This window comes from Drosophila sulfurigaster, chromosome 2R, assembly GCF_023558435.1.
Source record: "Drosophila sulfurigaster albostrigata strain 15112-1811.04 chromosome 2R, ASM2355843v2, whole genome shotgun sequence".
Classification (NCBI taxonomy): Eukaryota; Metazoa; Arthropoda; class Insecta; order Diptera; family Drosophilidae; genus Drosophila; species Drosophila sulfurigaster.
This window is the reverse complement of record NC_084882.1, coordinates 27,243,926-27,267,956: the sequence shown is the minus strand read 5'-3', so window position 1 is coordinate 27,267,956 and position 24,031 is coordinate 27,243,926. Positions and strand designations below refer to the sequence as shown.

General features: G+C 42.1%; 8 protein-coding genes across 8 annotated transcripts; 3 read left to right on the top strand and 5 right to left on the bottom strand.

Moving 5' to 3' along the window:
• Window positions 1-1,227: 1,227 nt before the first annotated feature.
• LOC133837128 (zinc finger protein squeeze) lies at window positions 1,228-7,910 on the bottom strand. The gene is made up of 3 exons (XM_062267792.1): window positions 7,153-7,910; window positions 3,297-3,951; window positions 1,228-3,225 (listed from the first exon to the last, which is right to left on the bottom strand). The coding sequence occupies exons 2-3, from the start codon at window positions 3,708-3,710 to the stop codon at window positions 1,978-1,980; spliced, it is 1,662 nt and encodes a 553-aa protein (XP_062123776.1). The 5' UTR covers window positions 3,711-3,951; window positions 7,153-7,910; the 3' UTR covers window positions 1,228-1,977.
• A 714-nt stretch (window positions 7,911-8,624) lies between these two features.
• LOC133836774 (C-1-tetrahydrofolate synthase, cytoplasmic) lies at window positions 8,625-16,282 on the top strand. Its single transcript, XM_062267363.1, has 8 exons — window positions 8,625-8,766; window positions 9,740-9,981; window positions 10,068-11,086; window positions 12,252-12,424; window positions 12,484-12,685; window positions 12,771-13,242; window positions 14,022-15,859; window positions 15,922-16,282. Exons 1-8 carry the CDS (start codon window positions 8,696-8,698, stop codon window positions 16,162-16,164), a joined length of 4,260 nt encoding a protein of 1,419 aa, XP_062123347.1. The 5' UTR covers window positions 8,625-8,695; the 3' UTR covers window positions 16,165-16,282.
• On the top strand, window positions 9,987-11,175 carry LOC133839079 (probable methyltransferase-like protein 15 homolog). The gene has a single exon (XM_062270409.1). It carries the CDS (start codon window positions 9,989-9,991, stop codon window positions 11,099-11,101), a length of 1,113 nt encoding a protein of 370 aa, XP_062126393.1. The 5' UTR covers window positions 9,987-9,988; the 3' UTR covers window positions 11,102-11,175.
• A 541-nt stretch (window positions 16,283-16,823) lies between the features above and the next one.
• Window positions 16,824-17,342, top strand: LOC133839082 (uncharacterized). The gene has a single exon (XM_062270412.1). It carries the CDS (start codon window positions 16,824-16,826, stop codon window positions 17,235-17,237), a length of 414 nt encoding a protein of 137 aa, XP_062126396.1. The 3' UTR covers window positions 17,238-17,342.
• Window positions 17,267-18,315, bottom strand: LOC133839080 (peptide deformylase, mitochondrial). The gene is made up of 2 exons (XM_062270410.1): window positions 17,690-18,315; window positions 17,267-17,631 (listed from the first exon to the last, which is right to left on the bottom strand). The coding sequence occupies exons 1-2, from the start codon at window positions 18,080-18,082 to the stop codon at window positions 17,320-17,322; spliced, it is 705 nt and encodes a 234-aa protein (XP_062126394.1). The 5' UTR covers window positions 18,083-18,315; the 3' UTR covers window positions 17,267-17,319.
• Window positions 18,316-18,497: 182 nt separating this feature from the next.
• On the bottom strand, window positions 18,498-19,361 carry LOC133839081 (peptide deformylase, mitochondrial). The gene is made up of 2 exons (XM_062270411.1): window positions 19,011-19,361; window positions 18,498-18,947 (listed from the first exon to the last, which is right to left on the bottom strand). Exons 1-2 carry the CDS (start codon window positions 19,308-19,310, stop codon window positions 18,636-18,638), a joined length of 612 nt encoding a protein of 203 aa, XP_062126395.1. The 5' UTR covers window positions 19,311-19,361; the 3' UTR covers window positions 18,498-18,635.
• A 154-nt stretch (window positions 19,362-19,515) lies between these two features.
• On the bottom strand, window positions 19,516-21,131 carry LOC133839078 (uncharacterized). Its single transcript, XM_062270408.1, has one exon. The coding sequence runs from the start codon at window positions 21,047-21,049 to the stop codon at window positions 19,658-19,660; it is 1,392 nt and encodes a 463-aa protein (XP_062126392.1). The 5' UTR covers window positions 21,050-21,131; the 3' UTR covers window positions 19,516-19,657.
• Window positions 21,132-21,253: 122 nt separating this feature from the next.
• On the bottom strand, window positions 21,254-22,883 carry LOC133839077 (uncharacterized). Its single transcript, XM_062270407.1, has one exon. It carries the CDS (start codon window positions 22,729-22,731, stop codon window positions 21,316-21,318), a length of 1,416 nt encoding a protein of 471 aa, XP_062126391.1. The 5' UTR covers window positions 22,732-22,883; the 3' UTR covers window positions 21,254-21,315.
• Window positions 22,884-24,031: the final 1,148 nt, after the last annotated feature.

Genomic DNA, 24,031 nt, shown 5'->3' with positions numbered 1-24,031 from the left:
TGTTAAGAATTGAAACTGGTTTTTTCATGTCTTTGCGTCGATCTCGACGCTCTCTTCTTCTTTTGAAGAGGGATTTGCGTTTAATTTTATGTGGTTTTTTGTTTATTAATTTGCCATGAAATTAATTTTTTGTGTCTGTTGTTTCGCTATTATAGATATGTATACGAAATATTTATAGTATAGTTGGTCACAATTGAGTTGTCACCTGTCACAAACTGCAAGCATATTTAGTTAAGAAAATTTCCAGTTGCATATAAAGTTGAAGTAATCTGCATTTATGAATAGAGTATTCAATGTTCGTATACATATTTGCTAAAATTTAAAATACCTGGAATTTGATTTTAATTAAACGCAACGAAAATAAAAAAGAAAGTCCAAAAATGTTTCTATAAATAATCCATGTGATAGGGTAAACCAGTCGTAAGTACTTAGATTTGAATTTATTGAATAGTAGGTGGTCTAATACCCTGCCATAAATGTTCATAAATACTCTAAGCACTGTTTTCGAGAACCTTTTTCGATGTGCTCATTTATGAAGAGGACACTTGTTCGATAAGTTGAAAGTCGTGATGTAGCAGCTGACTCGGCGTATGAGCAATTTCTTGGTGCCACAAAACAAATAAAAAGTTGCCAAATTCAGACTCTAAACTGTTTTCTCAGAAATTATGACTTAGTATATCAAGTGTATTATACCACAATCGTTGTACAATAAAATATTATATTTAATTCGTACAATTTTAATTAAGAACCTGTATAATGTTTTAAGTGTTTCTTATATATTTCCTTAAACAATCATAATACTTCTCTAAATACTGGTTAATACCATTCACATTACTCGCATCCGTTTCACAAGAGCCACCTAAAATTATAATTTGTAATGTCTAAATTTAACTTGATTTCTGTGTCTCCCATCGAGACGCAACCATTCCATCATTAATCTTTAAGTGAGCGGCGACGTCAATCGCAACAGCAGCTGCTGCCAATTAAATTTTGGAGGGTCTTCAGGATGTTAAATCAATCTCAGACACTTTCAGTTTTCTCAAAGGAACATAAATCTCTTATGTCGTATTCGAGCATAATGCAACGCAAAGGCTCCTTTTAGCCAACTCTTAAGCGGATTATCTTGCATTTTTCTGCATCATTGCATCTTTTGATCCTGTAACGCTGATAGGAAAAATGTAAATCCTGTGGTTTCCCAAAAATTTGAATATGAGTACACTCGAATAGTTAATAAATAGTTTTCTCAATTTTTTATTATTATAATTTTACTTTCACTTTTTACATATTTGCATAAATATAAAATAAGCTTCATAGCTTAATGATAGTTCCATAAGTTTAGATACAAACTGTGTTGATTGTATTAACTATGTTGATACGTTGACTTTTACGGCATGCTATAATTAATATTATATTTAATTAGCTTAATAATAATAATAATTTCAAGATTGTAATCCTATGTACAGAACTATCGCAGTACTTTGTACGGCACCTATATCATATAACTCTATATTATAGGTAGTTGTACAGTCCGTAAATCTAACCGACAAAAACCGTAAACAACTCGAATTCCGATTTTTCGAGTTGTGCAGAGTTTTAGCGGGGAAGTTGTTGCCTTTTTTGTTGTTGTTGTTGTTGTTGTAAATATTGCTTACGAATTAGGAAATTGTATGAAAAGCTAATTAAAAACCTGAGTTTTGTCTGGAAAAAATGACATCCTTCAAACCGGAGGCTGTGCGTGATTGAGGTTCAACTCTCAGTGCTTGGTTTCATTTCATCGGCAGTGTGGAAACGATGTAGCACTAAAGTCGAATGCGTCTAGAGTGTCACATCATCATTGTTGGGGTGTTGAAACCAAGCCTCGAGAGTTGACCATTTCAGCCTCTATTTAAACTTAGCTTACCGCTAACTTAGACTAATTGTTGTCATCGTAGCTGCTGTTGATCCTTTGGCTGCCCTCTTCGGGCCAATCCCCCGATACTATTGAGCCTTCTCCTTGGCCACAGCGCTGAGACCGAGCGCGAGATGATCGCTGGGTATTAGGCCAGCGCCAGGCTGATGGGCATAGTTGCGTATCTGATGAAGCGAGATCAGCTGCGTGGGAAAGGCAGCAGCGGCGGCGGCAGCATTCTGTTGATACAGATAGGCAGCTGTCGCAGCCGGCGGTGCACGATGCTGTTGCAGATGCGATGGCGGTGGCACCACAGTAGCGCTGAGCGGCGTAAACGCCGACGAGCCGGGACCTGGTGAATGGGAGTGCTGCTGTTGCTGGTGCTGTTGTTGCTGCTGCTGTTGTTGTTGCTGCTGCTGTTGCAGGTGATGCTGCGGCGTACTCTGACGCAACACAAGATCCTCGCCAGCATCTTCGTGTGGACTTTGCGAATGCCCCGGCGTATCGCCACCGCCATTAGCCAGACGCTGATGATGCTGCTGCAGCAGTTCCTGTTGCTGTTGTTGCTGCTGCTGATGTTGCTGGAGTGTCGCAAAGTTGGCATAGCTGCTGCCATTTGCTTGCGGCAGCTGCTGTTGTATAGCCTCGGCCAGCGTGGCAGCCGCACTATCCGCTCCCATCTTTGCCCAATACGCCGCATTCGCATCGTTCATGGCCTGACGCTGTAGATTCAAACCAATGCCGCCGGCGGGCACATGTTGCTGCAGATTCGTCACCGGCGCCGTGTGACGCTGTTGCTGTTTCTCCGCCTTGTCGGCATGCTTTTGCAGATGCTTCTGCAGATACGTTTCCTGTGTGTAGGATTTGCCGCACAGCTGGCAAATGTGCGTCTTCAGATGCTTCGAATCCTTGTGCTTGGGTATGTGCTCGAGCAGCGTCACCTCATCGACAAAGCACTTGTAGCAGGAGTTGCATTTGAATGGCTTATCGGTTTGATGGCATCGCGAATGCGACTGCAGATTGGACAACTGCGAGAATGCCTTGGGACAGCCGGCATGCCGGCATTTGTACGGCTTATCCCCGGTGTGGGTGCGAATGTGTTGCTGCAGATGCGACAACTGTGTGAATTTGCGCTGGCAGATCTCGCAGCGATACGGCTTGATGCCCAGATGGATGCGTGTGTGCTGCGACAGATACGATGAGTTGGCAAACGATTTGCTGCACGAGTTGCATTTGTAGGGCTTCGTTTGCTCGCCACCCTGACGCTGATCCTCCGGCGAGGAGCCGTTGCTGCCATTACTGACCTGTTGACGCGATGGCGAGCGACTTGCATCATACTGCAAAGATAGGAGAAGAAGATCATAGTGTTAAAGAATCGTTTTAAGGTAAGTAAACTAATCCAGCTCACCTTTTGTTCTTGTTGTTCGCTGAGCTGTGTGGGCGTTGGTGGCGAACTTGGCGCACTATAGCTCACCTTGAGCTGCGGCTGATGATGCAGTTGCTGTTGCTGCTGCTGTTGTTGCTGCTGCTCCTGTTCGTGTTGCAGCGACTGCTGATGTTGTTGTTGCTGCTGCTGCTGTTGCTCCACAAGTATTTGCTGATGCTGCACAAGGCCATTCTTCAGCGAATAGTCCAAACGCTCAACGTTCTGGCGAAACTCACTGATGTTGAAGGGCTTGTAGTCATGGACCAGCTGGGCGGTGCGCAAATCCGCCTGCGTCAGATGGCTGAGGGTACGCAGTTGATCGATCGACCGATGCAGATAGTCGCCACCAGCGCCAATGGCTGCAGCGCCGTTTGGCGTTGTTGGCAGCTCGGCCATAAGCGGCTGCCCGCCAAGGTTTAGCGGTCGATAGGCAATGGTTCGTGCGTCCAGATTGGGGCCTTGCACCAGCTGCAATGCTGCTCTCGGTCAGTTCAACAACTCTATTTTTTCCTCTAGAGGGGACTACGGGACCGAATCGTGCAACGATCGTGGCCAAAATGAAATTGACACTTGGCCCCGCAAGTTTGTGCTTGGCTTACACAATCTTTTGGAGTTTTTTGTCGTCGTCGTTTTTGTGCTGAAAATACAGAAATGTTTGTAATTTGTTATTTAGGCTTCCGACGGGTTCTTTTGGGCGCAAAATTTCTGTACAGTCGACAGAAAGTGATTTTTAAACTACTTTTTCCATTTAGCTTTCAGTTTTTTGCATTCAATTTTTTTTTTTGTTTAATGTGTTGCTCGTTTTGTTCTTTTCGTTTTTTATTACCTTTGTACATAAATTTCAGCACTTTAACATAAATGTGCATGAATTAATTAATTGTTTATGAATTAAACGTGCAACAAATAAAACAAAACCGCTTGCGGAGCTGCACATTAAGCAAAAGCAAAAGCAAATCGACAAAAAACTCAAGAATTGCATTAAAAAACAATGCCAAAAAAATACAAGATAAACAAAAAAGGCGCTTGAGCCAAGCAAAAAAGTCGATGGTGACAACACAACATTTAAATAAAATAAAATTTCTACTTCGTTTTGTTCACTGCCCCTCTTGCCTCTTCTATAAAAATTGAAAGTAAAGACCAGCGGCTTGGAGGGGTGTGTAAAGAGTCAGGGGCGCCACCGAACGTGTCAATCACCTCGAAACTGGAGAATAAAACTACCTGAAATTGGGGCGCTCATTAATCTGTCAGAAGATGAACACAAAGCGATGATTAAAGTGGCTAAGAAGCAAAGACGTTAGTGGGACTTTAGCATACTCTTAGTTGATAAGACATGCAATAATAGACATTGACTATCTTAAAGATACAAATGAAGAGTATGCTGAAAGAGAAAATGTTTGAAAGCAAAAGGCAATCAGCTAAAATGATTTTGATTTTTAGTTTACAGGAACTAGAAAGGATAAAGGAGTACAACTGAAAGCTTTTCTCTTCACTTTTTTAAGATTCTCCGATCACATATTCAAATGCAAAAATGTATAATGATTGTAAGAAATCCCGAAATCTGAATTTCCATTAGAATTATATAGAATTATTTCAAGTGATGGAACTTAACTAATAATATTTGAGTTTTCTATGCATAATTTCAACATAACATTTTTAATAATATGAATTTTGACCAGTAACAAATTTTAAGTGCTTATTTCACAACTCAAATCGAGTTGCATAAAAATAGATTTTCAGAATCAATCAATCATCACCCACCAATGTGCACACATATGTACATATACACATGCATAGATGACTGTGTAATGCGAACACCCGCCTAGTCTATTAATACATTGAAGCATTCATTCATAGATACAAAATGCATGTGCGCGGTTCTCACGGTGCAACGGTGCTTAATCCTTTGGGGCCAACGAAACGCACTGCTGACCCACAAACAACACAGCGAATGAGTGAGAAATTTGTAAACAAAAACCTGTCACAGGTGTCTGCCGTGTCGTGTTTGTGTCTGTTTTTCCCCAATGTTATTTATTTCCTTGTTTTTATTTCGTTGTATGAAAGAAAAAAAAGAAGGCAACGTGAAAATCAATAAAGAAAAACAATCAGAATTGGCGCGCGCCGCAATGGAATAAAACAAAATTGAGTTATTAAATGGCGAAGAGCGAGTTGTGTGAAGGAGAGAGCTCAAAAGGAGAGTGGGAGAATGACACACATACAAACGAACACACACACACACACACATACTTGTATGCACGCATTGCGTAGCACTTTTTGTTGTTGCTGCGCAGTTGACGTCAGAAGCAAATTCTTTTTTTTTGGTAAATGTGTGTGTTTGGTTTGGTTTTTTTGAAAACATTTTTTTTTATCGCTGACTGGTCAAAAGAACCGGTTAGTGTTGTTGTCTCGATGTTTGCTGCTGACGTTGTTGGTCGGTCACTTGAACAGTAGGCCGTAATGAAAAGAGAGAGAGAGAAGGCAAAAGCAGGATACTCGGAGCAGCTTGTTGAGCGTGCTTTGCGTATGACAAAAAAAAGGAAAGGGGAACAAAAGTATTACGAAGCAGAAATAGATGAACATCTGCGTTGCAAAATTTACAGATTTCCGTTTATTCGCAAATTAAATGAAATGCAATGTTTTGTACAGCTATTGTACATAAATTTACATGCATCATAAACGCATTTGTTTCAATTTACATACAACACGCATACATGTGTATGTACAATTCAAACACATGTAACAGCAACAACAACAACGCAAGACAAATTCACTCAGCCGGCCCCAAAAGCACGCCGACGCTGACTGCGACTGCGGCGTTAACAGCAACGTTGTTGCTCAGCTCACCAGCATATAATAAAAAAATGGTATACACAAAAAAAAATTCATCGCACACACACAAAAGAGACTAGCATACACACACACATGCATAAACGTTGCTCACACTTACACAAATCATGTACAAAAAAACGAATCAACGAAAATTAATTGAGCGCAAGCAGCGACCGCAGCTGAAAAACAACTTAACGAGAGAGAGAAGGAGAGCGCGAGTGAGCGCGCAACATAAACAAATGAAGAGCCATAGCACACAACTGCAAAAAAAAAATGAAGTGAAAAGAAAAGAAGCAAAAACGAAGCTTGCAATGTAAAGCAAATAAACGAAAAAGTATCTGCGGCTCGGCTGCTGCTGCTGTTGGGGGCGATATGTGCAAAAAAGAGAAAAACGAAAATGCTGCGCGCGAGAGCAAAAAATACAAAAAAGAGGAGATAAAAAGACGGCACACAAACCGCCACCGAATGAATGGCACATAAAGAATTCAGACAATAGCCGGGGCGGGTGGGCAAATATTGGCAACCGTTGCACAGTGGTGCCAATATAGACGATTTGTAAGCAATTATATGGTCTACTTGGGTTATTGACTTTTCATTACAAATTAAGAATATGGTTGCTCGAAAAGTTAGCAATGACTTTTTATTATAGTTAAAAACATACCATACCTATTTGTTATATTTATATTTTTTGGTTAACTTACTGTTAAATCAATATTATTACTCTTTAGAATGTTTTTAAGAACAAGGAAATAAACAGCAAATATTTTCTGCCTAGCTTAAGAGACTCTTACGAATACCTAATATATAAAATAGCAATAATAATAAATTTATCACCTATGATATATCTTTATATTTGTTAAAATTTGCTACAAAATATAAAATGAGCAAAGTTTTAAGTATTTTGACAGTATGTTAATCGACTTTCTCATTCACCAATTGCCTGCCCACTGTGCTTGCAAAAACTATTTGCCCAATAAAGTGCAAATAAAACATTCATTTTTCGAGTACTTACCAATTGGAGCGCTGGCGCTTGCTGTTATTGTTGTTCTTTTGATATTCTCTGGGTTTTGTGCGCGACTTTTGTTGATATTTTGGTCGTAAAGGCAAAAGCACGTGTTCTGCGTGACCTATTAGTGTTGTGACGGGGAGTGAGTAGGAGGGGGATCGTTATTTCACCTCCTGTGCTCCTCTTCTTCCTTTGAAACTTTTTTTTGAATAGCTTTCTGTTTTCACTTTTACGTGTGTACTATAAATGAATACTTTTGTTTACATTCAGCAATTTACGCACATTTGTAACTGGGCAGATTCAATTCATTTCTATTATTTGGATTTTTTGTCTATTTGTGCTTTTTACGGTTTCTTCTCCACTTACGACGAATTTCGAGTACACTTAGCTCACACACACATGCAAATTGAGACTTGAGTGCTAAGGAAAAAAATGGCCGCGCACGCCAAAAATATACACACACACAGTGACTCGTGGCCGTATGTGTGAATTTGCACTTGTGCTGTCCCCTTTTTCTTTTTTTTAACGAGAATTTGGCGCGACTTAATTTTGGCGCCTCGAATCGTAACAATTTGTGGGTGAAGTATGCGTAATTTGTAACACGATTGATTAAATTTTAGAATGGGTTTCGTCTCGACCCGCGGCGTTGTTTACATGCCGTTTGTGAGCGTAGTACGCGAACAACAAATCACAACGAATAACGCAAAAAAGACGGGCGAGAAGAAGAAGCGGAACCGTTCGGTTCGATGGCAAAAACTCGACTGAAAAAAAAATCACTCAACTTTTTTCATGCCACCGCGAACGGAACGTCAACGTCAAGCAGCTGTGTGAGCGTAATTGGTGGGGTGTAAGTGTGTGTGTCTGCGTCTACGTCTGCTCTCACTGCTGCTCTCTCGCTCGCACACGCTATGAAAAAACGCTTGTTTATGTTTTTTATGTGTGAGTTTTTTGCCTGCACTGTTGCGCTCTCTGTCTCGCTCTTCGTCTCTCTATGGCTCTCTCGCTGTTTTTATTCCGGTTATTCTCCGATTGGTTGTGATTATGAAGCGCCCTTCTTAATATACCCTATGTTTTTTAGAATTTCAAACAATAGACATATGTTGAAATATAATTTTAAATGCTTATTTGTTTAAAAAATTATAAATATCATAAGATAAAATTAAGTGAAAATTTATTTGAATTTATTTATTGCATTATGGATTTAATTTTTAAAAATAATGTTTTTATAACAAAAATATAAATACGATTCGTAATTCTGTAATTTACTTAATTTAACTTGAGGCGCAATACAAGTTGCAATAATAAATTATAAGCATTGAATTTGATTTAAATTTTGCGCGCCATGCTGTTTTTGAATTACGGTGTGAGAACTGGACATGCGATAGTTTCAATACTTTGCAACACTGTTTACTCGACACTCGTCTTTTGAAACGTATATTTGGATAGTCAACTGACGGTCACACTTCTGCACAGCTGTAGCTCGCGTGCAATGTTATTGTTTTGGCGCTAAAAATTATTAATTCCTGCTCACAATTTATTTGTTTTAAGCATGTCCGCGCAATACCAAAGATTTCTAAAAGTACTCGAGAAGTGGCCAGCAGAGAAAACCAAAATCGGCAGGTAAGTAATGCCAAAAAACACATGACACACAATGTTCGTTCAGCAGCGTCGGCATCTTTTGTTTGTGATTATCTAACAACGGCATTAATTGAAAAATATTATTTTGTAGAATGTTTAAGTCATTTACTATATGTTTTAGGACGGTATATGGTCGAGAGGAGGATACACGTTGGCTGTACATTGTTCATTCGTTAGATCGCAAGCTCCCGTTACTACTGAAGATAGAGTACACAGTTCAGGTTCCACAACACGTTGTGGATTGCGAAACTTATTTGGCTTGAACTTGGCTTAGTTGCAATTCATTCTGTTGCCGGCTTTCGCCTCGTTACATTGAACTTATTTGTGGTTGCATAAAAATAAAACTAATTGTTTGTTGTCATGTCATCCAAATACGCCTATCAACTGATACCCGAGTCATTTCTGCTGGAAGGAAATGATGTGGAGATCATGTGAGTTGATTCAAAGTATCTTGCGGATGAATTCCAATTGGAGATACATTGTGTAATACGATGCATTTTATAATGTATCTACGGCGGAAAGATTATAATTAATCTTCAAATTTGACATTTGACATTATAATGCAAACATGTTTGATATATCTATTGGTATTATATCTCAGCTTTGTTATATAACACATACATATATATATGTACTTTTATCGGTGTCGTCTTACAGCGGTTTCCATTTGTAATTGAAACTGCTTTAATTTATTGTAAACTTTCCACTACTTCGTAATTGTGAAGTTGGCTCAGGTTTTATATAGCATATGGAGATACATATGAACATTTTCCTTTGTTTTACGCTTTAAGGTGTGATTCTTCTATTTATTTTAAGTTAGCTTCGGATATTTCTCTTTAGGGATATTTTCTATTTTTAAAGCCTTTTCTTGAGTTTTGTTTTACGCTGCAACGAACATCAACACACAACACAAAGTGCTTTTCAAATCCAGCCAATAAACATTTCTTTCCCCAAGGGATCTGGGTGAACAAATCCGCAAGAAGGTAACCAAGCTCACAGGCAGCGAGGCCAGCCTCAGTAGCGAAGCTAGCGCCGATCTGACCAGACAAATTGACGCCCTCGAGCGGCTGTCGAACAACGTCTACGCCAAGAAGTATCCGAGACAATACGAGTCCACAGCCACTGGACTGACAGCTGCCCAGTGCAGCCAAGTGCTCAGCTCCGAGTTTCTGCAGTATCTAAACGACAAGCCAAAGTAAAAACAATGAAATCCCTGAAGATGAAGACGATGAACAAATTCCTGACTAGACTAAATGCAATACGATTAACAAGAACACAACAAGTGCGGCACTGCACAGCTCCCTCAACGGCGCCAACTCCCGGACATGTGCCTGTGCTCCTCCAGACAGCCATTGATTATTTGCAGCCCAAGGCTGGTGGCAAATACATCGACATGACCTTTGGCGCCGGCGGACACACGAGACGACTGCTTGACAGCTGCCCGGAGACGACAGTCTATGCGCTGGATCGTGATCCTTTGGCTCATGAGCTGGCCCAGCGTCTCAGCCAGGAGCCCGAGTATGCGGGACGTTTGGTGCCGCTGCTGGGCAAGTTCTCGGAGCTGCCGCAATTGCTGCAGGAGCAGCAGGTGTCGCGCCACAGCCTCGATGGCATGCTCTTCGATTTCGGCTGCAGTTCTATGCAATTCGATGAGGCAGCTCGCGGATTTTCCATCTCCCACAACGGGCCACTGGACATGCGCATGGACTGTGGACGCAGTGGCGGCGTGAGTGCTGCAGATGTCCTGGCCCGGGCCGAGGAGGCGGATCTGGCACGCATCTTGCGGGTATATGGCGAGGAGAAGGCGGCCAAGAAGATTGCACGCGCCATTGTCGAGGCACGTGGTGCACTGCAGCGCATCGAGACCACACGACAGCTGGCGGAACTTGTGGCTGCGGTGCTCAGTGATGGACAGCGACTCGACAAACTACAGAGACCGGCACATGTGGCGACCAAAACATTTCAGGCGTTGCGCATCTTTGTGAACAACGAGCTGAACGAGATCAACTACGGCATGCTGTTGGCCCAGGAATATCTGCGTGCCGAGGGACGATTGGTGGCCATCACATTTCATTCGCTAGAGGACACCATAGTTAAGCGACACATCAATGGCAATGTGATCGAAGGCGTTGCCAATCCGGTGCCTTTAAAGTATAGCGGCTACGATCTTACACATGATTCGGAGCTATTGGAATCGTTTGTGCAAACCAATTGGCGTCAGTTGCATCGTCATGTGATTCTGCCCGATGCAACGGAAATCGCTTCCAATAGTCGCAGTCGATCCGCCAAGCTGCGTGCTGCCGTTAAAATTAAGTAATAATAATAATTCGTATTTGTATTGGTCGGGAATGAAAATAAAACTACTATGCGATCACGTCAACTGACCATTTACATTTATTTTTGTTTTCTAATTACCATGTTGATACGTTTCGGCATGTTATCTGTATTATTACTCTCTCAATTATTATCGTCAATTGACACCTTCTGATAACACACGTTCATCTATTTTTTGCTTTCGTTCTCTTTTTGCATTTGTTTGTGTTCCCCAATCGAATGTTTGTTTGTTTTGCAGTCAAATCAGGTTTAGTTTTTTTGATAGATTACGAAAACAATGTTGCCAACAGGTGCTGACCACAGTGGCTCAGAATAAATTGGTATCAGATAAGCGCTGTCGAACTAATCAAATTCTAACTAATAACGGAAACTGGAAAATTTGATATACAAATATTATATATTAATATTTCTGAATGACATTATTTGAAGTTACAAGTTTAATCTACGGAACTGAAACAAAATATACTTCAAATCATAGTACAAAATGAAATAGAATTTAACACCAAAGAAATATTGTCACTAATTCAAAAGGGAATTAAAAGGGCCATTCATTACAAATTATATAGAATTTCAATTACAAAAAAGTATTAAAAAGGATTTTTAAAGCGATACTTATTTTTCTATGATATAAAATTTAATATTTTAAATTTACACAACAAAATTATGAAAAAAGTATTCCATTGTTTTTGAGATAATGCGATTAAATGCTATAGTTACTAGCGGAATTATTTGATAGATTAAATATTATAGCTTTGAAAAGCGTGTTAAAGATAAGTTAAATTAATTTGTGTATTATAGATTTGTAAAAAAGTATTGAATTGATTATTGATGGAAAGTGAAGCGTTTTGCGGTCACAGCTTGGCAGCTTGGAAAAAAAGGAGAGATCGTGTTATTGCGATTATGTTGTTTGTATACAGAGGAGCTGTGACCCTTGAGTAACCCGAGATTCCAGTTTCAAGACCTCAGACCGATACCAATACGAAATGCGTTCACCGAGCATGCCACTGATAAAGATAAGCTTGGCGATCAAGGAAGGGGTCCGGCGATAGAGAGAGAGAGTCGAAGAGTGAGAGAGAGATTAGTGAGCGATAGACCCAAAACACCTATTAGCAAATGGCAATGGGTATAGATAGGGCCCGTCTGTTGGCCTGGAGCTCAGTTGCATTGCGCGAGCGCTGGCGTTGCCATCAACGATTGTAGCGCGGATACCGAGACTGAGATTGAGATACTTTGTGCGTTTTTACAGCGACACGAGCAGAAAGATGAGCGGCGAGGCCAAGATCATATCCGGCACACTGGTGGCCAAGTAAGTAGACTATAGAAACCAATTTATCTTTTATAGTTATCACAACTACTTTGCCTTAGAAACATACGCGAGGAGCTGAGCCGTGAGGTTAAAGCTTTGGGTGAGCAGTTTGCACCTGGATTGCGCATTGTTCAGGTGGGCGGACGAGAGGACTCCAATGTGTACATACGCATGAAGATCAAGGCGGCCACCGAGATTGGCATCCAGGCGGAGCACGTCCAGTTGCCGCGCTCTATCACCGAACTGCAGCTGCTCGATAAGGTGAGTCGAAAGTCAACTTTTTGGGTTGCGCAACGTCGAGGAATCAGCTTAGCTCAAGTGTTATGCAATCTTTGTTGTTTTGTAGGTGCGCGAACTCAATGCTGATCCACGGGTGCACGGCATCATTGTCCAGATGCCGCTGGACAGTGACACCAAGATCGATGCTCATCGCGTTGCGGATGCCGTCTCCCCCGCCAAGGATGTCGATGGTCTGCATACGTTGAACGAGGGACGTTTGGCCACCGGCGACATGAGCGGATTTCTGCCCTGCACACCTTGGGGCTGCCTGGAGCTGATACGTCGCACTGGCGTCGAGATTGCCGGCGCCCAAGCTGTTGTCTTGGGGCGTAGCAAGATTGTTGGTACTCCGGCTGCCGAGTTGCTCAAGTGGAATAATGCCACGGTCACTGTTTGCCATTCGAAGACACGTAATCTGGAGCAGATTACACGCAATGCGGACATCTTGATCGTGGCCATTGGTGTGCCGGAGTTGGTCAAGGGTTCGTGGATCAAGCCAGGCGCTGTGGTCATCGATTGTGGCATCAATTGCATTCCAGGTGGGTGTGTGTGTGTGGCAATAATGTAATCTGGCTAAACTGCTGAGCTGCTTATCAAGCGCGGGCACATGACCTGAGAAGCGACCCCCCGCAGCGTCGATAAGAAGGCAGGGAACAACTGACAACGTTAGTTGGTTGTTTTCCACTTCGCGCTCAGTGTTGTTTGTGACCTCAGTTGAGGCAGAGATTCATTCGGTATACCAGTTAAGCATAGTTTAACAAGAGGGTGTTATAAACGCGATGTATTCATATTCTTGTTCCGTCTGTCTGTCTGTCCGTCTGCTTGAACTCCTAGATCTCTGATACTACAAGAGCCAGAGACTTCAAATTTGATAACAATACTACTGTGGAGTCTAGGCAGATAAGACTTGATTTACAGTTTGCCACGCTCCCTTCGTTGCTCTAAATCGGCGGAGAATTATTTATCTCTATCTTTCGCATTGCCAATATATCTTTCCGTCTTAAGCAGATGCTTAAGTTCCGTAATTGAAAGAGCTAGAGATATGGTGACAATACTGCTTTAGAGTCTAGGTATATAATTATTTCCTAACAATTTGTCCCGCCCCCTTAGATCACCTCAATAATCCAATAAAATAGCGTTGAGAATCAATTAGAATTAATACAATTTAATGGCAATCTGCTCAAAAATCTTAAGTTTGAATGTTATTAATGAAATAATTTCAGTTGATCAAAATTCAAGTGTTTAGTTGTTAACATATCTTGTTAACATATCTTTGATGAAGTTCATACTTCTTATTGTTTCTCCCATCATTTTACAGACGCCAGCAAGTCAAGTGGCAATCGCTTGGTGGGCGACGTGGACTACGAGCAGGCGAAACAGGTGGCCGGCTTTCTGACACCCGTGCCCGGCGGCGTCGGACCCATGACGGTGGCCATGCTCATGAAGAACACCGTGGCATCGGCCACCAAGGCGGCGGTGCGTGCTAAGCGTAGCAACTGGACACTGCAACCGCTGCCGCTGCAGCCAGAGCGTCCAGTGCCCAGCGATATTGTGATTGCACGCGCTCAGCGGCCGAAGAACATCGGACATCTGGCCGAGGAGATTGGACTGGAGGCAAGCGAAGTGTCATTGTATGGCAGCAACAAGGCCAAGATTTCGTTGAATGTGCTGCAGCGTCTGCGTGAACGCCAAGCGGGCAACTATGTGGTGGTGGCTGGCATAACGCCCACTCCCTTGGGTGAGGGCAAGACTACCACCCTGATGGGTCTGGTACAGGCATTAGGTGCACACAAGCAGAAGAATGTGATGGCTGCACTGCGTCAACCATCGCAGGGACCAACGTTTGGCATCAAGGGTGGCGCAGCTGGCGGTGGTTACGCCCAAGTTATACCCATGGAGGAGTTTAATCTGCATCTCACTGGCGATATACACGCCGTGTCAGCGGCGAATAATCTGCTGGCCGCACAGCTGGACACACGCATCTTCCATGAGGCGACGCAGTCGGACAAGGCGTTGTATCAGCGCCTGGTGCCCAAGATCAAGGGACAGCGCAAGTTTAGTCCGATACAGCTGCGACGTCTGCAGCGTCTGGGCATTGACAAGACCGATCCCGATAGCCTGACGGAGTCCGAGTACGGACAGTTTTCCCGACTGGACATTGACCCAGAAACGATTATGTGGGAGCGTGTGGTGGACATGAATGATCGGTATCTGCGTGCAATAACCATCGGAGAGTCGCCCACGGAGAAGGGTTTGAGTCGCAAGACACGCTTCTCAATTGCCGTTGCCAGTGAGATTATGGCTGTGTTGGCGCTCTCCGGTTGCTTGGCGGACATGAAGCAGCGTCTGGGCGACATGGTGGTGGCATTTAATAAGAGTGGACAACCCGTGACCGCTGATGATTTGGGCGTCACTGGTGCTTTGGCTGTGCTTCTCAAGGATGCGCTGGAACCCAATTTGATGCAGTCCCTGGAGGGAACACCTGTGCTTGTCCATGCTGGGCCCTTTGCCAACATTGCACATGGCTGCAATTCGATAATTGCCGATGAGATTGGCCTGAAGCTGGTGGGCAGCGATGGCTTTGTGTGCACCGAGGCGGGCTTCGGCTCCGACATTGGCATGGAGAAGTTCTGCAACATCAAGTGCCGCAATTCGGGACGCAAACCCAATGCCATGGTCCTCGTGACCACGGTGCGTGCGATTAAGATGCATGGCGGCGGTGCACCGGTCACGCCGGGCACACCGCTCAACAAACAGTATACGGAGGAAAATCTGGAGCTGCTGGAGAAGGGTTTGCCCAATCTGCTGCAGCACATTTCGAATGGACGCGCCTTTGGCATGCCCGTCGTGGTGTCCATCAATGCCCATGTGGCTGATACTCCGGCTGAGCATCAGTTGCTCAAGGATGCTGCGTTGAAGGCGGGCGCCTTTGCTGCTGTCGTCTCCACACACTGGTCCGATGGTGGTGCTGGCGCTGTGCCTTTGGCTGAGGCGGTCATCGAAGCCTGCAAGTTGCCCAACAAGTTCAAGCTGCTGTACGACGTGGAGTTGCCGCTCGAGGACAAGATGAACAAGATTGCGCAGACCATGTACGGAGCTGGCAAGGTGGAGCTGTCCAAGGAGGCGCTAGAACAGGTTAAACGCCTGACCGACGCAGTAAGTTCAAGAGCTGAACTACCAAATGGAATTACAGCTAATTGATTATTAATTTTTTTCAGGGCTTTGGCAAGCTGCCCATCTGCATGTCCAAGACTTCGGGCTCCGTCACTGGTGATGCCAACATTAAGGGTGCTCCCAAGGGTTTCACCTTGAACGTGGAGAGCGTCTATGTTTCTGCGGGTGCTGGCTTTGTGGTTGCCATGTGCGGGGATATTACTAAAATGCCGGGACTCTCCACACGCCCGGCCATCTATGACATCGATCTGAATACCGAAACTGGTCAGATTGAGGGACTGTTCTAAATCAAACAATTCCAATTATTATTTGAATTCTAGTTTAATCATTCCTAACTCTTTTATTATATGTTTATTGTTTTGCATATTGTGCCTAAATATATCTAATCGGACGACTTTTGTATAATCTGCCTGTTTTTTTCCTTTAATCTTTGGATTTGGATTAGATAGAGGTTTATTTGATAGAATGGATTTTGTAGTTTAAGATTTATACATTGCGGATTTATTGCAAGATTGATTGATTATGATTGAGAAATTTAGGTAGAAATTAAAAATATAATTTAAAGATGGTTTTTTGATATACAAAATTTAATTTAACTTGAAGTTAAACATAAATATGAAAAAGTTTGATTTGAATTAGGGTTTGTTTAGAAGAAAACAGTTTACACATAAATCCAGCTATATGTACTGAAGCAAACATAAATTATAACAAATTAATCATTGGGAATAATAATTATAGAAAGGTTGCAACAGCAACTTTGACGTCGTTCTTTCCATATTTTCAAAAATTTCTTTTACATTTTAGCTTTGGTTTTTAAGTTCCCACTTGAAATGGATATGCTTGAGAATGTGGGAAATAGTTTTCACATTGAAGTAAACTACTCAGCTATAACAACATTCAATGTAATCATTAATTAATCACAGGATTTGAGCAACTGTTGAGAGGCATGTTCCGAGCGCGAGTTCGTGATATTGCGCATCCCGGTATCCGGCAATTCATTCTACGGACCGCAGTGCTCAAGTATTTGGGAAAGTGCCTGCAGTTGCAATGGGACGATTGGCAGAATATGCGCATGCATCTACGAACGCTGCAGCAAGAGGGTGTCACGACTGTCAAGACTGCAGCTGAAGTTGAAGAGGCTGCAATCTTGGATGTGACGCGTTTGCGTTTGTTGCGGGCAATTGACGAGCTGCGTGGGAAGGTGTCAACCACACACAAGTTGTTGCAGCGCGAGTACGACGAGTTGTTCACATATATGATGGACAAACGTGCTCTGTGGGATAGCCCCGAGTACTTCAGGGCGAAGACGGCGCTGGGCACGGCTAATCAACATCTGAGGATGTACATGACCGATAAGTGAATATACATACATAGAAGAGGAGTTGCCAATCAATTTGAACATTTACATTCCATGTTATAAACGAAATTCATCATATACAAAATTATTTATAAAATGGTATTTCGACGCGTCCCGACTTTGTGTTCACCGTCTCCCAGCACGTGCACATGAACGTGGATCGATCCATGTGATCGATATACAGCTTGCCATCCAAATGATCCATTTCATGCTGTGCTATGCGTGCATTCCATCCGCTCAGCTCCAGCTCTGTGGCGACACCGTCTCTATTTAGGCCTGAGAGTTTAACGCCCGCATAGCGTTCCACGTCGCCGGAGAAGCCACGCACACTCATGCAGCCCTCGGCATGTTTGTGCTTAATGTAATCGGTGACTGCTAGCTGGGGATTGATGAACACCTGCCAAGCAATAAAAGTCAGTTAAGTGGATGATCTGGGGTCAATTTCTATAATTTACTGTTAGCGGCAGCTCGGACATTTGTCGCGTTTTCCATGTGATATCGGGTAGTTCCTTTTTGATGCTTGGATTAAATTCCATGGCGATAATACGCAGGGAGACACCTATTTGGGGCGCCGCAATTCCCACACAGTTGTACTTGCGCAGCACAGTCACCATCTGATCAACAATCGCCCGGATCTCCTTGCTGTCCACATAGTCCGCGGGCACCTCGGCTGCCTTGTCACGGAGCACGGGATCTCCGATTTGTGTGAAGTGGCCGTATGGTGGCAGATTTGTGCGCTTGGTTGTCCATAGTTGTTGGTACCATTTCCTAAAGGATTGGGGCCTCGCTAAGCTGGTGCTTAGGTAACGAGCGGGTTGGCTGTGTAATGTCAGCTGTTTTAACAACATTTGGTCTACAAAAATCTAATAGTCAGCCACCGGCGTAACTCTATAAACATCTAATTTAAATTAATGGAACTTTATCTCCTTAATTTGGTGGCTTTACAAGAAGCTAGGTAGCTGCATTTAAATTGCAATAAATATCACACGCGTTTTACGTCTTTAACAAGTAATAACACAACATATAAAATATGTGAACTGCTAGTTTATTTTATTTATATAAATTTAAATCTTTTACAACACTATAACAAACTTTGATAAGAAACAATCGATAAGTATTGCTGACAGTTCATTTGGTATATTTTACGACACAGCTGATTCAACCGTTACTACTCGAATTTTCATCTCGATTTTGGCCACCAATTTATATTTTGTTTTTTAAAAACTGTTCTAAGGGAGAAAGAAATTTAAAAAATACCGCGATTTAAATATGTTTAACTGATTTATTATGCACGTTTCTGAAACATATTGGATTTGTATATTAATTTGCCATATATCCGTTATTTTGGTATATTTTCCAAAACATCGATATATCGATGCTCTACAATTTTCAAACAAATGTTTATTTATCAAACGGTATAACCGCGCGTCCGCCAGCTGCATTAATTTGCTCCCAAGTGACACAAGTAAAAGTTGAAACATCCATGCGGTCAATGCAAACGATGCCATTTAAATGGTCAACCTCGTGCTGGGCAATACGTGCGCTCCATCCCTCCAATTCGAGTTGCTCTGGCGTTCCAAGCTTTCCAATGCCGGTAACGCGAACGCGATCGTATCGTGGTACATGGGCAGAAAATCCGCGCACACTCATGCAACCTTCGGGATGCGTGTGCTTAACGTCGCCGATTATCTCGAGTTTCGGATTGATAAATACCTGTGTAAATATGCAGTCAATTTAGCGAGACGACAATTTCGCAAAGATAACGGAAAAGCTTACAGCCAGCGGCAGCGTGGCCATTTTGCGTTGCTCGTATATTTCTGGTGGAATTAGCTCCCGCTTGCCCTCGCGGAACTCCATGACAATGATGCGTAGTGGAACGCCCAATTGGGGTGCTGCGACGCCAACGCAGTCGTAGTGGCGCAGCACGTTGACCATTTGCTCCACAATATCATTGATCTCTTTGCTGTCTATGCGATCGTCTTCAACTTCCACAGCCCGTTGCCGTAAGACTGGATCGCCAATTTGCGTAAAATGATTGTACGGCGGAGTCGTGCGAGCGGTAAGTTCTGCCGACATTATTCTTTTCACTAATGACTGATAATTAGGGGATCTTACTATTATATCGATATATCGATATCTCAAAATTATTAACAGCGATGATTTTCGACATCAATTATCGATCGTTTTTCTATTTCGATTACCTGTCGGAATTTAAATATGCAATTTGAAATAAATGTAGAGATTCTAAGATAAATTTGTTCTGAAATCAAAATCAGTTAAGTTAATGTTCATAAACATGTAAGTTTTATTGTTAGTGATATCTCTACTCTTCGAAATAATGTTCACTGGCTATTTGTTTCAGTGGCTTTTTGCGCATTGTTCCACTCGCTATGCTAATTGGGATACTTCTGGCCGAGATAGTATCATCTTCTTTCATAACGTGTGCCTTTTTTACGGAGTCTAGAAACGAGCTTAAAGTATTTGGTAATAATATTCATGACAGTAGGACCATAAGTGCTCTTCATTATATCTTTCCTGCAACGCACGTAAATATCATCCAAAACGCCACCACTACGATAAAAGTTGATGACCTTTTCACGCTGACTCCACTTGTTTAGCATATGACGACTAGACGGCTCGTAGATGCGATACACTTTGAAGAATTGATCGTAATTCTTAGACATGCGACGTAACTTCACTTCGTCAATATTGGGTATTTGCAGATGCGGTTGTCGCACTATATGATAGGGATCGTGCTCAACCGAATAGTTGGCAAACCGAACTGCTGGCCAGTCTAGATTCAACATAGTGTCGTATAATATCTTTGGGTGTCCCAAAATACCATGGGCAACATCGATCATAAACAGCTGCGGACCCGGGACGATGTATTCTAGTTCAATCTGAACAATTCGGGTATCTGTGCCACGATATTTACGCTCACCTATCCAAAGAATTGGCAGATCCTCGTCAGCAATGTGCTCGAGCTCCTGTATCAAAGGCGAGACTTGAGTGCGATAATTAACAATCTTATTATTGCGGCCATAAAGCAAACTTTTCTCTGCTGGCGTAAACTTCAGATACTCTGGTCGATCTGTTACAAAGTGCTCGGAACGAAAAAGTCGATTCATCTCCATCTCGATCACATTGTAGGCCCGTCTGTGCATCGCGATCCAGACGATCTGAATCGTGACGGCAAGAAACTGTTCGTGAAAGTATTTATCCTTAATGGTTGCGGAAATGTTCACAATTTCCTTCATATGATAAAATTGTGCCATGTCGCCTTGACCCTTGAGGATAACACTGTAGTTCCTGGCCACCAACATGCGATATTGACTCAAATAGATAGAGAAAATACGCTTCATTTCGTTCGTTTGTTCGCTCTGTATTTGAGCCATATCGCCAGCCAATTCATCTCGTCGCACAAGTACAAATTCCACCAGGCGGAGAAAGTATTCAAAATAGATAATAAGAGCATGAATTAATCTATGCACCGCTGGCTTATGTATAAACTCAAGAAACTTCATGGTCAAAAACTCCTTGGGCATTAGAAATAAAACCAGATCACGTACATCGTTGATCACCACGGTGTCCGTATCAAATGTGGCTTCGGAGCGAACATACTGCTGACGGAAGATCATCTCCTCCTCCTGATTGATGGTTCGCAAAAACTTGTATCCATTGGTTTCAATATAACGCTCCTTGGCATCTTCTAGATCATTGTGTGGCTCAAAGTGGAGACCATCTTTCTTAGTGTCCCATGACCATTTGCCACTGCGGTATTTCGGTACATAAGTATCTGCATAAATGCGTATCATTGTATTAACTTAGTGTGTTTGTATGTGTATGTGTACTTGTGTGTACTAGAATGATCTCTGAATTCGTAGCAATCATAATTCCACAAGATTAGCTGACAATATTTACAAGGAGCACTTGCATTAAGTTGTATATATTTCTAACTCAAAACTAAATGCATTAACTAGAATTGAAATTGCTTTGATTGCAGTTTTATTTATGTGGCAATTGAGGTAGACAGATGAGTTTTCCACTTGCTTTCAGGAGTTAAATAATAAACGAATATCATTCAAAACCTGAGAGAAGCTAAACTCTCTCTGTCTTTATCCTTATCATCGGTAATTTCTTTACGAAAGCGAGTGACAATTTCGAAATAATTTTGGATAATCTGAGTAACATTGGGACCGATAGTTTTGGAGGCCAGCTCGTTCTCACAACGCGTATTTATATTGGGTGTATCGTCAATTCGGGAAGTCGAAATTTTATTTTCTCGCTGAAGCCACTTGAGAAGTCTATGCCGTGGAACTGGCTCATAAATTTGAAAGATCTTCAGGAAATGTTCGTAGTTCTTGAACAATTTCAAATCACGCCGACTTTTGATGCTCGGTACTCGAAGTGATGGCTGTCTTATTAGGTGATAGGGATCATTTGTCAGAGAATAATTCTCCTGCCGCATTGCTGGCCAGTTTAATTCGAGAATGGTATTAAAGAAACGTTTCGGATTACCCAGAATCCCATGGGCTACATCTATCATACGCAGCTGAGTGTCAGGCACAATGTACTCCAGTTCGATGCTAGCAATCCGAATATTGTTTCCCCGATACAATCGCTCACCTATCCACAAAATGGGCAAATCTTCGTCAGCCACATGCTCCAGTTCCTGTATCAGTGGTGATCGCTGCAAGCGATAGTTCTCTATTTTATTCCTACGCCCATAGAGAAGACTTCTTTCCGCTGTCGAAAACTTGATATACTCGGGGTGTTGCCCTATAAAGTGTTCCGAACCAAAGAGTCTATTCATTTCCATCTCGATCACATGATAAGCACGACGATGCATCGTTATCCAAACGATCTGTATGGCTACAGCTAAGAAATGTTGATGAAAGGTACGATCCTTGAGGGTAGCGGAAATATGTACAGAATGCTTCATATGATAAAACTCAGCCATATCGCCTTCACCCTTGAGGATAACACTATAATTTCTAGCCACCAACATGCGATACTGGCTCAAGTGGATGGAGCAAATGCGCTTCAATTCGTTCGTTTGTTCGCTTTGGATTTGTGACATGCTGCCCTCGACTTCATCCCGACGAATGAGCACAAACTCCACCATACGAAGAAAGTACTCGAAGTAGATGATAAGAGCATGCAACAGTTTGTCTACAGCTGGCTTGTGCATGAAGTCAACGAAACGCATTCTCATAAATTCTTTGGGCATTAGGAATAAAACCAGATCTCGCACATCATTGATTGACACAACCATCTCGTATGTGGGTTGAGATTGCGTGTATTCCTGACGAAACACATTCTCCTCCACAGCGTTTAGAGTGCGTAGAAATCGATATCCATTCGTTTCAATGTAATGGTCCTTGCTGTCCTCCAAATCCGTGTGTGGCTCAAAGTGCAGACTATCAGTCTCATTGTTCCACGACCATATGCCGCTGTGGTAAACGGGTTGACCAGCGCCAAAGTGCATTCGAAGCATTGCGAAAATGGGAAACTAAAACTCCAATCTAAATGAAGAGCAGTAACATTAACACAGAAAAGAAAAATAGAAAATCCAATAAAAGATAAAATAGCAAATCTACATTTAAATTGAATAATAAATATAACACAATGACAAATAAAACAGATGCTAAATATGATTATTTGATTAGGTTTTTTATTGTATTCTATTAATTACAGTCGAGTAACTTGAATGCTTAATGAATAGCTTGTTAAAGTCTTTTCACTTCGAATTTTAAATGAAAGAGCTGCTGAGCTGCAAGGAATAATTAACTTATATGCATGCTGTAAACACTTTAAGCATAATAAACAAGAAGTCTCACTGCCTCTGCATCCGGTGAAAGGATTAAAACACAAAAATACGAGTATAGCAACAAATAAAGTGGGCGAAAACAAAAACGTACGTTTTGCCTGCAACAATTAAGAGTGTACAAATATGGCGCCCATGGCCACGCCCACCGGTTGGTCATGTTGCCCCCCTTACAAAGTGGTAAATAAATTAAAATGCACAAGTGGTGAGAGCCACAGAGAGAGAGAGGGCCATGACCAGAGGCGATTGTTCTGTTAATAACTGGCAGTTGAGTATATTTAAGACAGATTTTTATTCACATATTTTATAGCTGAAGCTCTTCTTATTGTTGTTGTTGTTGTTGTTCTCGTTGTTGGTTATGGTTGTTGTTATTGTTAATGTTGTTGTTGGCTTTTGGCTGGCACACATAAATTTGCCGCAAGGTGCTCATAAATTTTGCTTGTTTGTTGCGAATGTTAACATAGAGATAAGCAACTCAGTCAATGCGTGGTGCCAGGATAACGTCGACAGGATTATGTTGTGTGTCTGTGTGTGTGTGTGTGTGTGTGTGTGCTCTGTTAATTTGCCTGCCAGCTGGTAAAATAACATAACTTTTTTATTGAATTACACGCGATTTCACAAAATGCTAGAGCAGAGGCCTAAAATCAAAACAAAGGCCAACAGCAATGTTGTTACTCTTAATTATGTATATCCTGTGGCTATTTGATGTAAAATATTCGAGTAGAGCAAACATAAATAAAGTTGTATCTAACAACGAACTAAATTGCCCTATACACTTATGGTAATTTAGAAAATGTGCATAGTTTCAATTACTTTTGATAGTTCAGTGAGTTGTGAGTAAAGTTTTTATTGCAGTAATTGAATTACACTCGAGTTCAATTTGTTGAATAAACCAAACAATTGTTCATATCGATAAAAAGTCATGTGAATTTTCAAGTATTCGTCGCAAGTAAAATGCAATTGTGGTAAG